This window comes from Curcuma longa, chromosome 18 (genome assembly GCF_044706935.1).
Source record: "Curcuma longa cultivar G26 ecotype Majalengka, Jawa Barat chromosome 18, ITB_CL_G26_1.1, whole genome shotgun sequence".
Lineage (NCBI taxonomy): Eukaryota > Viridiplantae > Streptophyta > Magnoliopsida > Zingiberales > Zingiberaceae > Curcuma > Curcuma longa.
In genome coordinates, this window is record NC_133878.1 from 6,201 (window position 1) to 18,819 (window position 12,619).

General features: G+C 36.9%; 2 protein-coding genes across 2 annotated transcripts; both read right to left on the reverse strand.

Annotated features, from left to right (window-relative positions):
- Positions 1 to 288: 288 nt before the first annotated feature.
- On the reverse strand, positions 289 to 1,392 carry LOC141812360 (uncharacterized). The gene is made up of 2 exons (XM_074700390.1): positions 1,190 to 1,392; positions 289 to 1,031 (listed from the first exon to the last, which is right to left on the reverse strand). Exons 1-2 carry the CDS (start codon positions 1,214 to 1,216, stop codon positions 393 to 395), a joined length of 666 nt encoding a protein of 221 aa, XP_074556491.1. The 5' UTR covers positions 1,217 to 1,392; the 3' UTR covers positions 289 to 392.
- A 1,032-nt stretch (positions 1,393 to 2,424) lies between these two features.
- LOC141812062 (uncharacterized) lies at positions 2,425 to 12,301 on the reverse strand. The gene is made up of 18 exons (XM_074700116.1): positions 11,994 to 12,301; positions 8,385 to 8,504; positions 8,158 to 8,280; positions 8,025 to 8,087; positions 6,337 to 6,444; positions 5,707 to 5,784; positions 5,407 to 5,499; positions 5,064 to 5,150; positions 4,312 to 4,413; positions 4,109 to 4,228; positions 3,927 to 3,989; positions 3,653 to 3,789; positions 3,503 to 3,584; positions 3,364 to 3,422; positions 3,216 to 3,255; positions 3,004 to 3,095; positions 2,856 to 2,925; positions 2,425 to 2,752 (listed from the first exon to the last, which is right to left on the reverse strand). The coding sequence occupies exons 1-18, from the start codon at positions 12,255 to 12,257 to the stop codon at positions 2,684 to 2,686; spliced, it is 1,770 nt and encodes a 589-aa protein (XP_074556217.1). The 5' UTR covers positions 12,258 to 12,301; the 3' UTR covers positions 2,425 to 2,683.
- Positions 12,302 to 12,619: the final 318 nt, after the last annotated feature.

The following is a 12,619-nucleotide window of genomic DNA, read 5'->3' on the forward strand; positions in this document are numbered from 1 at the left end:
CCAACTTGATCGATGACCCTGATCAAGCAACTTGGTTGGCGGCCTAACCATATGGCACTATGGCAACCCTGGCTGCTCACTTGTGGCTAGGCCGGGCAACCTAGTGCAGTTTACCTACTCGGCTAAGGCAACCGCGTGGCCAAGTTGGACGATAGCGGGATGGAAATAAAATTTTTATTTTTATATTTTTTAAATAAAAAAAAGATATTTCTGAAAAGGGTGAGATTTTTAATAAATATAAAAGTATGATAGAATATTCAAAACCTAAGGGCGCCCCTTCCTAAAATGTGTTGTTTATATTTGATTGCGATAAAATCCGGCAACGAGGAGCAGATTGAGAGGGATGAGAATATGTTTCGAGTAAACATTGATTAGATGCATCAATAAGAAAGTCAAAGTGTGAAGTCTATTTCGGAGTTTGGCGGCTCGAACTCGAAGTTGACGAGGTCGTTGATGTCGTCCCAATGGCTTAAGTTGCTCGCCGCCGGCAGCACCAGAAGGCCTTCGTAGATGGCGTCCGGCTGAGCTACGTGATCGTGGAACAACGAGGAAGGATGGCGGTCATCCTCCGCCGGAAACAGGGGAACAAATTCCATCTCCGACATGCTTAATTCACCATCCAGCGGCGGTGTCGGGTGGCAGACGAGCATGCCGCTGCCGCTGTGAATGCTCTCCTGCGTCAGCGTCGAGGAATCGTCATTAGTACTGAACCTACTTCTCCGGTCACTCCCGGCGTCGGCGCGTTTGTCCCTGAGGTGCTGCTTATTCTTGCGGCTGCCACCGACCGGCACGTTGCGGAGGGAGCCTCCCTCGGTCCAGTGCCGGAGGCAGGCCCGGCAGTAGTATCGCGGCTGAAGCTTACTGTAGTTGTTGTAGTAACAGAATTTGGTGTTGGCGGAATCACACCGCGGGCACCGCAGAGCCATTTCCGCCGCCGCTGCCTGCCGCGCCGCCACCATAGCCTTTTGCCTCTGTTTCTTCTGCTGGCTTCGATAACTACCAAGATTCAGTTCCTTGAAAGAAAAACACCCCTAAAAAAAATCAAATTTTGCGCTCAACAAGATCAAAACCACCTCTACTATGAACAAAATCAAGATCGGCGCCCGGTAGGCGAACCAAGAGGCCGTCTATCTCCGAGAGGAAACCCGAACACTTGGATATCAAAAAAAAATCAAGATCAGTGGAGCACCTGTGAAGGTTCCAAACTCTCTTCCATGGCGCTTGCGAATATCCAGGAAAACAGAGGAAGGAGAGAAGAGAAGATGGCAAAGAAGAGACGCAGAGAGGAATTGAAGAAGCAAATTTCTCAACAAGGAGCCATTAATTAAAGACCGCAGTCAAATTCCAACGCGAGTCGCAAACCAGAAATTGCGCCGATGTTACAATTTAGCGGTGGCGGTGGGTACGGCGACAGATTGTCGAAGGAAGGAAGAATCCAAAGCCATGTGTGATGAGATTGAGGGATGCGATAGAACTAGTCGGTGCAAGCTGTCGCCTGTCGGGGGTCCCGCCGCCGTCTTTGATTGGACGAAAGGGATGGTGGAGAAGACGACGAGGCGACGCCGGAGATACGGCAGGATTGGAGGCCGTCAATGTGTCAGCGCCACGCGAGGACTTACGTGGCGCTTTTTCTGCACGTGATTAATATTCTTTTTAATCACGAGAAAAAACAAAAATAAAAAGAGACTATCACTAAAATAATTTATGATTATTTAAGCATTTATGATTTGTCAATAAAATATATATAATTTTGTGTCTATGTTTAAGCTAAACAAGTTGCCTTATTTATGATTTACAAATTCAAAGGCATGGTTACATCGTAAAAGGTTAACTCGTTTATTACTCATTTATAAAATGTATAAATATTAAATTGGCTCCATTAGTGATAATAAATTTATTATTTAATAAATAAGTTATAAGTCTAGTACATATGTTATAACTTATAATCATAGAGATTATATTTTAAGATATATAACTAAAAAAAAAAGTAATATGTTGTTCACATTTAAACTGTATTTGTTAATTAAACAGGTTAACTCAATTATAAAATGTATTTGTTATAACTTAGATTAAGTTCGGACATTATAACCCACAACTACTTTTTTTTCCACAAGTTACTTTATCATTAGGACTATTTTAAAAGCACTATTCCCTAAATACTAGCATGACTGAGATTGGATCATTGTCTGATGCAATTCTTTAATGCACACCATTACCAATATTGATCTGTATTATAAACAATTAAACATTGAGAATTAATAATAAAATTTACGATATTAAGCGTACGTATAGGATGGCATCAAATTGATCTTGCAATCCGAATTATAACATAAACTGCCACAAAACTGAACCGACTGAAAAAAAAATGCTATAGTTCTCCCTGAAGGCTACAACAGTCTATTTTGAAATTTGAAAGCATGCATGGAAAGAAAATATATCACAAACATTATGGCACAATGTCATTTTGCCAATAAAATCCATCAGTGCTACATGTCGCATGCTAATATCGATATAGGATGCTCCTTAAGCAAATCAAAGAAACGTAACACCACTGGGATTCCACTCAGAGCTAGAAGGCTTCCTTCATTGACATAGAATGCCCAGGAATACTAGAAAATCTAAAATCTAGGCATACATTACTCGTCCAAGGATTTCATTAAGTGGCAAACTCATCAAAGATAATCTAGAACTTGAAATCTTTCTTCTTTGATTTTGCTTCCTTTTCTTTGCGTTTCCTCTTATTTGCAGCTTGCTGTAGTTAAGAAGACATGGGACAAGATCAGGAAAAAGTGACATCGACTGAATATACAAACAGGAATAAACCACAAAGTAAGCAACAATAGGCAGGAGCAAACCTCTGCAACCATGTCACTGAAGTCTTCCTTTTGGTTTCGTAGCTTCTCTTCCTCGCGTGCTTCTTCGTACCTGATACGAAAAGAAAAAAAAATGCTTAGAAAAGATTTGGACAACAATCTACTATAAGAAGCAATTGGTGCATCTTACTTGGCTGCCAAAACATCATCCATGACTTCCAGCTCCTCTGGTTGTATAGTGACATCAACCTTGTCTGATTTCTGACCACGTAGAAGATCAACCTAAACAGTTAAAGTGTAAAAACCCATTAAATCATTTCAGTTCTCGGGGAAAAAAAGAAATGTTGCAGCCAAGATCTATAAACTAAGAAAAGAACCAGAAAATTATTGTTGAAACCTCACCCTTTTGGGAGCTGCTTTATCTTGTGCCCCAAGCACATAACTATTCACAAAAACAGAAATTACCTCAGCAATAAACAAATTACAAGATTAAACAATTAATCAATCCCTGAATATTATAAGATTGGCAAGACTAATGTGGAAAACATACGTATGTGTGGTTCCAAGCAAAGTGCCAGGAGCAATTCTTTCTTCCTTCTCTTCAAGAACCTTCAGAGAAAAACAAGCAATGTGAAAGAAAAAAGAAGTGTCAACATAAGGAAATGCTACATGAATGGAAATTTGATTACTTGATAAAGTGGTTTCTCAGGCTCCTTGCGCTGTTGTTTCCTTAGATCAATGACATCAGGTGTTTCTACACCAGTGGGAGTGCTGAAAACCAAAAGATAAGTTAACATGATGAGGACAGATAGAAACATCAAAGATAGAACATAAAGCACCTCGAAAGGCTATCAACAGACTGAATGCCAGCCTCCAATTCCTCTTCTTCCATCTCTTCCTCTTCTTCCTCTTCTTCTTCTTCCTCCTCCTCTTCCTCAAGATCTCCCCAGTGTTTACTCCGATCAACTGGCTCTTCCTAAAATTGAAAAAAGAATAGTAAATGATAGGCATCCACATGATATTAAGATGGAAAATCTTGATATTCTAGCTTCATTAACAGTCAATTTGATTGCTGATCAAGCCGTTTCATATTTTATGGAGGAAATAGGCCACCTCATAGATGAGTTGTTCCTGCTGTTGTACCCCAAAAACATCACCATACAGTGGGCGCCCATGCTGTCCAAGAAAAAGAGAAGATAGATCGTGACCATAAGGAATGAATTTAAAAAGGCAATACCATTATACAAACACTGAAGTAGAGCAAACAACACTAATGATCAACTAGAAGATCTTACTTCATCAACAGGAGGTTTACCCCAACCTCCAGGATGATAACCAAAGCTGGCTCCAGAAGGGATGGGAGCATTTAAACCAGGTATCTTTAAATGGGGGTAGGATGGAGGAGGGCCATACCTCTGTAGAAAACTAGTAGCCATTAGTTTCCTTTAAGTAAATTCATAAAAGAATTGTGAGGTTAATATAGATCTATGCAAATGACCTGCATATTAATAAGCCATGGAGGTGGTGCACCATCAGGCATCCCAAGAGCTTCTTTAAGTTCCTTGGACAACATACCTGGCTTCATTTCCCTAAGCTTAACCTGCAATAACATAAAATTGCATTCTGATACAACCACATAGACAACGCCAAGTAAAATCTTCACAAAGATGCAACAAAATTATAAAGAAATTACACACCAAACACAAGATTTCAAGAGTTATCATAATCTTAATCTACCATATAGGAATTTCAGATGTATCAAAAAAAGATGTACTTTGATTACATACTATAGCAGCTCCTAGTGTGTGGATTTGCTATGTTATTGACCAAAACAATACACGACGATGACATACCATCAATATTTTAGAGATCAGAAAATATATATTTGCATCCTTTCAACATGCCGAAAGCAGAATAATATTCTAGCATGAAAAATAGAAAATAAAAACAAGCACAAGATAAGATAAAAAAAACATGGTATGTGCCTTATGAAGGGTCAACCATAGGCATGGAGGTCCAGTTTACCATGCTAGGTTATTTACTTAATCCATGAATTTCTCAAATGTCAACCACAAGTGTGTTCTTTATCTACTTTCAAAGATATTTGAGTTCGCTAAAAAGGGTTAACAAATGTAAGAAGCCTTTCAGTAGAAGTAAAATCTCAAAAATAGATACATAGAAACAGATATATGATTTTTTTTTAAAAAAAAAAACTTTAACAATAACATGTTCATTGCACAACTACTGTACCTCAAATTCTTTTCCTTCATAGTATAGATCTCCATGAGTTGTCAACTTTGGTTTAGTTTGGTACTTGAAAAATGCATCATGCAGGACCTGAAAACCAAAATAGAAGTCAAATTTTTAAATGGTAACTAGTTGACTCTTTGAACCATTGAGGTATGAGTATCGAGATACATTATCAGGTTGGATCAAGGGGATCTAAGAGTTCAACATTGCATAATTTTACCAATTTTGTGTCACGCTGATACAGGTATGTGGTAAAACAAAGAGCTGGGTAGCTAAAGTAGAAAAACAAGAGAACAATGGAACGTGGACGTCAAAAGTTTATCATAATCAATCTATATCTAACCTGATAATCTATATCCATCTTCCCCATCTTTGGTTGCATGCGTTCACGCTGTTTTTGTTTCAGCTTCTTGCTATCCTCTTTCTCAACATATGCCTACAAAAATGAATTAAACAAATTACGACCAAAAGGCAATAAAGGATCTGATAGTTTTATATATATCTTCCATTCATAATTTGAAAAAATATAAAACATAATCAGATCCACCAACAATCCATTCTCTATTTCCAAACTGATTAACTATACGAAAGACCAAAAACAAAGCAATCTCCAATATAAATCAACTAAATAGTTTCTTAGTACCTGTCTTATCTTCTCAATGCCAGTGGCAGCAATGAAGTCAGGGAGTTGAAATGGCTGTTTCTCAATACCTCGCTTACCCTATCAATTACCACAAGGCACATAAAATCCAAACACATGAAAATATACAAATCATAAAATAACTGCAATATATTCTATAGCCAAAATGCAATTGAAATCTTGGGAGGTTTCACATCTCAAAAACATCTGCAATAACAAAAAGAACATAATTCAGTTCACATCTGATGCATAAACATTTTGACAAGTAGCACAATATGCATGTTTCATATGTGATATTAAGGTATAAGCAAGTTAACATCACCAGTTTTATAAACCTTGGATTCTAGTCTAGTACTTATCCTACTTAGTACTGAAGGCGTCACATGCATCTACCTAGACATGACCATCCTATCATTTGGCTAAAAGAGAAAGCCCTCAAAGGCCCTATGGCAGTTACCATGATGTCCAGGCTCAGTCATTGTTACAGCTGGTTCCTGCAAGAATTATGTACAAGCATAAGAGGGGTGTCTTATCGACTCCATTTGCCCCACCCCTCATGCAGATATTTGCATATAGACCCTCCTCCAAAATAAGCAGCATTGATAATCTAGCTTATGTGAAAGAGTGACTAACCTGAAGGAATTTCCTTTTTTGACACCAATGCCGTGGAACTGGCACAGTATTACGATATGACTTAAGAAAAACAAGCAACTTTGGATCTGCTGCTGTTGCATCCCAGACCTTGAAAAAGACAAAATGAAACATTAAAACCTTGAAAAAGACAAAATGAAACATTAAAAGATTCTCAAGCAAACAAAAAATCCAAACAAAGGTGAATTAAACTTTACTGATTGTACTCCAGCAAGTATAATCTAGCAAAGGTTTCTGCAGAAATATGAATCAGATGACTAAATAAAATAAGATGAGAAAAATAAAAGAGGACCATGCTTACAATTGTCATGTAAGAGTCCATAAAACTTGAATCCTCAACTGTACCCCAAATATATTTGTACAATAATACAAAGTCATAAGTAACTCATTGAAGCATCATAGTCGAACAAAAAAACCACCTTCATTTTTATATAATAAAACAAGAACCACATTAGTAAATTCTCAGAAGTTGAAAACATTTTTCACTGGAACAAATTGTTTTCGGTTGTGGAAATTATAAGAAGGGAACCATAATTTCAAGGATTCTAACAATTAAATCAGATACACACAAACCCCAATGGTCAATATGATTAATCGGATAAGTACTCTCATCCTTATGTTCCAAAGCATAGGAGCGCACAAGGAAAAATAAAGGTGGAAAACTTCTTAGGAGATAACATGAACCATAATGCCTTAAATTCTGACAATGAAGCAACACACATCTTAGACCTGCTATCCTGTTAATATTATCAAGGCATTTAACAATTAACCTCAATAGGCAATATGATTAATAACATGACAAGTACTCTGATCCTTCTGTTCCAAGCATGGAAATGCACAAGAAAACATAAATGAGAAAAACCTCTTAGGAGCTACCATGAATTGTAATGCCTCTAATTCTGACAAGAGGTAACACAAATCTTAGCCATGCAATCTTGTTAATATTATAAAGGCATTTAATGGTTAGCACTTCTTTGATCAGATACAAAACTATCTTTTTGTCATCAACTTGTTTTACTCACTGACTTATAAGAAGCTCTGTTCTTTTTCCTCTGACAAATATTAATAAAAAAACTTAAACAATATTAAAAACTCACGGTGGCTAATGAGTGATTAAAAAGCAACTGCAATGTATCCCTTGTTACTGGGCATTCCATTACAAGGAAAAAAAAAAAGCCATTAAGGAAGCTGGTGTCAACTTGATCTAATAATTAAATTACTGATTTCCTCCTGATTTGAAGGTTCTCCACCATCATTCTCCTTAGAGATAGTAGAATTGAAGATAGTACAGTTACATGTTAGCTATTGTGACTATAGGCTATAATTGGCTAAAAGAATCACAAGACTCCAGTGATGTTCTTGTTACTCATTGGCAGATTATATATCAATAATAGGATTTATAGTGAGTTTCAATTATCTTCTCAGATATCAATATATATTGTATTATATGGATAACACAAAAGAACCCTGAATAATGCATTCTCAATCCTAATCTGGAAGCTATTGCTTTATTCTGTTAAATTTAGAAAGGTGTATGAAATATTATTCACAAAAGTACATAGGATATATAAAGATAGAAATACATGATACAAGAAATTTCAAGCAAACTAGATAACTCAAGGCAATGATATTTTGCATTATAACCGACAAGCACACTAATCTAAGCATACCTCAACTACATCTGGCCTTGAGCAAATTTGTTTTATTTCTGCAATCTTCATTCGCTTTTGAAGCTACAGAAACATGAAACAGAATAAGCATAAGAACTCTTTCTCAAAATACAACCAGTTAGTCATTTCTGACCCTTTTTTTCTTGTTTGATATTCCTTTCTCCTTCTGATGAGACTCCTGCTCATCCTCATCAGAATCAGAATCTCGTTTCTTGGCTACTGCATTGCCAGCAGTCTCATCCTTTTTGGTATCATCCTGCAAGGATAACAACACCAAGCATATAAAAAAATTAAACATAAGAAAATAAAAACAAATCCATCTTCGCTTAAGAATACTCTGCGGACACATTATGAATATACCTCACCACCAGCATCATCCCTGAAGCTGAACTTCTCAATAACACCCTTAAATTCCTCAAGAAAGCTCGCATCTATATCAGCCTTCTCAGGAACATACTCCACCTCCACTGTCACATCAACCTGAGAGAAATCAACAGCCGTTTGTTATCATACAAGATAGCTTCAAATCACCCTTTTGAAATATTATCCCATGGAATAGGTTCTTCAGTAGAATAAGCAAATTCCTTTATTTTCTCTTATTAGTTATAAGACACTATTACTAAAATTAGTCTCTTTTTTTTTATTTTATTGATGACAAGGCACTCTTATATGCTTATAAATAAAAATATCATGTGGCCGTTTAGTATCAACCAAATGTAGGTTAATGAATTAAAAGCTTTTAGTTATCGGAGGTCAATCATCTCAAAGTGATCATCCCCTTTCCTTTTCTTTGATTTTCTATGACATAGGGCACAAGTTCATAGCAACTTGGTATCAGAGCAAAGTTGCTCATCACCACCAATCACGCTACATCAACAAGCCCCTCACCACCATCATCAATCCCCTACACCTACATAATTGATTCCATCACTATCATCATATTGTCGCCAAGAAACCACATACATTATTCAATTATGCATGGTCTTAACCCAACTTCCAGAGAATAAACATTAATCCAACTTGTCTATAGTTCATCATTTGAAGATCATCTACATTGTCTCTATGAGGTCCTCACTCTTCTGCTTTAACATTATCTTTTTAGAACTGATTTAACTATGGCTTTGGGACGACTAAGGTGGAATACCTTGGTCATATTGCTAGCAAGAAAGGAGTACCAATCGACCGCTCAAAAAGTATAGGTTATAAAGGAGCGACCCACTTCAAAGAACATCAAGACAATACGAGGTTTTCTTGGCCTCACGGTTTCTTATTACAAGTTTGTGATGAAATATAAAAATATCAATGCTCCATAACAACTTAAAGAAGGATGCATTCAAATGATGCCCAGATGCGAAAAAAGCATTTCACAAGCTAAAGGAAGTTATGCCAATGACACCAATTCTTGGACTAAGAAAGTTCACAAAGCTATTTATCATTGAAGTCGATGGATCGAAAGGTATATTCAAGCAATTCTATGCAAAAATGATGCCCCTTAACTTTTTCTAGTAAAACGCTTTCTAGAAATGAATAGATGTCTATCTGAGGATGGACGTGTTGGTTACCATACATGGCATCACAAAATCAGATTGTATTTTCTTGGTTGACGCTTTTAGATAAGAACCCATAAAACCCTCAAGTTCCTTCTAGATCAACATATCTCCAACATGGATATGAACATATAGTTGTCTCCAAAGAAAGGTATAGCAATTGGATCAAGAGATCTTATATATGATCATAAGTTGTCTACAAAAATGTACAAAATATTATGCGGTTGATGCTCTATCTCGTCTCCTAATGGATAGAAATTGATGTTAGATATTTTGTGAAGTTGGATAACATAAAAAAGGAGATCAAGGAACACGACCACCCAAGAACTCATTCAAAGCCTACTACAAAACTCATCCTCAAAACCCTATATTATTAGGATAGAGAACTTTTGCAATATCCAGGCAAAATTTTCCAACCAACAAACTTTGGGGAAAAGAAGGCAATATTAGAAGAATTCCACTTCTCACTGTGCAGGCATGTTGGGTTCCTCTGAATCTATAAACAAATCTCAAGAACCCTCTAACGAAAAGGGATAAAAACAAGCATCAAGAATTGTCATTGAATGTGAAATTTGCCAACGAAATATAAGAGAAAATATAGCAAAATTAGACCTTCTTCAACCCCTTCCTATACCATAACAAATATGGATAGTCATTTTTATGGACTACATAGATGGGTTACCAACATCACAATGACAGACTAGCACCATGGTGATTGTTGCTCGTTTTACAAATTATGTCTACCTTTTTCCTTCATCACAACTTTACAAAACTGATCATGTTGCCTAGGCAATTGTTGATCATATAATCAAGATAAATGATCTACAAAGAAATATTGTCAATGATGAGATTCAATGTTGTTGAAAATTTATAGTAGGGGATGATAAAATTTATTTAAATATAGATGATGATATAGTAGGGAATAGAGTATAACAACATAAGAGAATCCATGTAGTTGACTCCACCTAATCGGATATGACTCGGTTGTTGTTGTTGTGTATGGAGATTGGGTGTGAACAAGTAAATTTTGAAATAGCTATTTCGGTTGCAACCCACCAAGCTTAATTTTAGCACATTCTTACCACACACAAAAGGATGGGCAAATAAGGTGGTTAATCAATGTCTAGAAAACTATTTGCATTGTCTAACCACTGAGAACTTTCATGGGTAGAATGGTGGTGGCATAACACAAGCTACCACTCAACTACTATGGTTCCTCTACAATTTATATTGATGTACACCTCTGTTAATCAGCACATATACATAGGGATGAACAGTCGCACATCAGATCGACCAAGACCTGTGCATTTGTGACAAAGTGTTGCAACTTCTGAAAAATAATTTATGAGATGCACAAGCTAGAAAGAAACAACTAGTGGGTAAGCATCATTAAGAAAGGAAGTTCATAGTATGAAATTCGATTTTTCTAAGACTACAATCATACAAGCAAGCTTTAATTCATACTCCAACCTATATAAAGTTGTTGTCAAAATTCTAAGACCTCTACAAGGTGCTAGAGTGCATTGTAACTCTTTCTTGTTGTCTTGAGCTTCGTCAAAAATCCAAAAACACCCTGTATCCAAATGTCTTACTGAAAAGAAACAATTAGGTAACACATGTACACCTCAACAACATAGTAAATTCTGATGAGTAAATCAAAGTTTCAACCACACTATTTCAGAAACAAGGTTTATGAAGAAAAATAATTAAGTTATAGTCAACTTATTGATTCAGTGGGGCATCCTACCATCGAAGATGCAACATGAGCATCATATGACACTATTCAAGAAAGGTTCCTTCCTAAAATGTATTTCTAAGCATGCTCAAGGGCATGGTTATCTTATAAGGGCGATGGAATGATACAATCCACAAATAGACATATCAAAATCACCCTTTTAAAATGTTATCCACTAAAAAGCAGAATACGTAGAGTCCTTTATTTCTCTCTTATTTGTTATGAGACATTATTATTAGAATTTCTTTTTCTAAATATTGAGAAGACACTTCTATATGATTATAATTAAAGGCATCACGTAGCCATTTGGCATCAATCACGTAAGTTAACAAATTAAATGCTTTCACTATTGGAGGTCTATCCCATCAGAGTGATCATCCTCTTTCCTTCTTTTCTATGGTTGCCTACAAGATAGATAGGACTTGAGTTCCTACCACACAACTATCAGAGAAACCACATGAGTACTGAAATTTGAGTCTCGAACACCAGAAAATGAAAAAAATATAGGACATGATACCATGTACAAAGGAAATTAGAAACCCTAAAAAGTGGCATACAGCGTGTGAAAAATGGATCAGTTGAAATTCTTCAAAAATCAAAATACATAGAAGGAAGATTCGAAGATCTACACCATATTCAACAAAACCCCTAATTGTTCAGAATATCAACACCTAAAGAAGAGCACACCTCGTTGTGAGAATCGGAGTTCGCCTTAGCACCCCTTTCTACTTTCCCTTCATCAGAAACCCTATCCTCTCCGACATCTTCTGATCGAGACGAAGATTGTTTATCGTTCTTTTTCTGCTTCCGCCTCCTGCGGCGGCGCTCGCTCTCACGGGCTTTCTTTTTCTCAGCGGAAGCGGCGAAGGCTTTCCCGGCAGGAGGATGTCCGGTGAAGTCCCCGTTAGGGATGATCGTCATGGATTGGTGCGCCAGCTCGACGGCTGCCATCGTTGCGCGCAGGCGCAGAGGATGAAGGGAGGAAGGGCGTAGAAGGCGAGAGCGCGAGATGGTTCCACGGATCCTCTTCCCCTCAATTTATCGGGCCCAAAACTGCCCGTGGCTTAACTACGAATCCACTCGACCACATTGTTGAATGATTCGGACTAAACCAATCTACACGGGATCAAGTCGAATCAATTGGGTCGCCCAACGGAACCGCTCCAATTAAAAACATAAAATAAAATTAAAAAGTGCCCGAGAAAAAAATATAAACAATGCTAATAGAAATATTTTACATAGTTTGAAATTGTTTGCTAACAAAAATATTTGGGCACAAAAAAAAAAAAAAAAAAAAGTATCTCTCCTTTTTT

Excerpts from the sequence above, each read along its gene's own strand:
- LOC141812360 (XM_074700390.1), bottom strand. The coding sequence starts at position 1,216 with ATGGAAGAGAGTTTGGAACCTTCACAG. Across the intron at positions 1,032-1,189 it reads AGAGTTTGGAACCTTCACAG|GGGTGTTTTTCTTTCAAGGA; the intron begins GTGCTCCACTGA and ends GATTTTTTTTAG.
- LOC141812062 (XM_074700116.1), bottom strand. The coding sequence starts at position 12,257 with ATGGCAGCCGTCGAGCTGGCGCACCAATCCATGACGATCATCCCTAAC. Across the intron at positions 3,423-3,502 it reads CTGAGAAACCACTTTATCAA|GTTCTTGAAGAGAAGGAAGA; the intron begins GTAATCAAATTT and ends TTTTCTCTGAAG. Across the intron at positions 3,096-3,215 it reads ATAAAGCAGCTCCCAAAAGG|GTTGATCTTCTACGTGGTCA; the intron begins GTGAGGTTTCAA and ends TTAACTGTTTAG.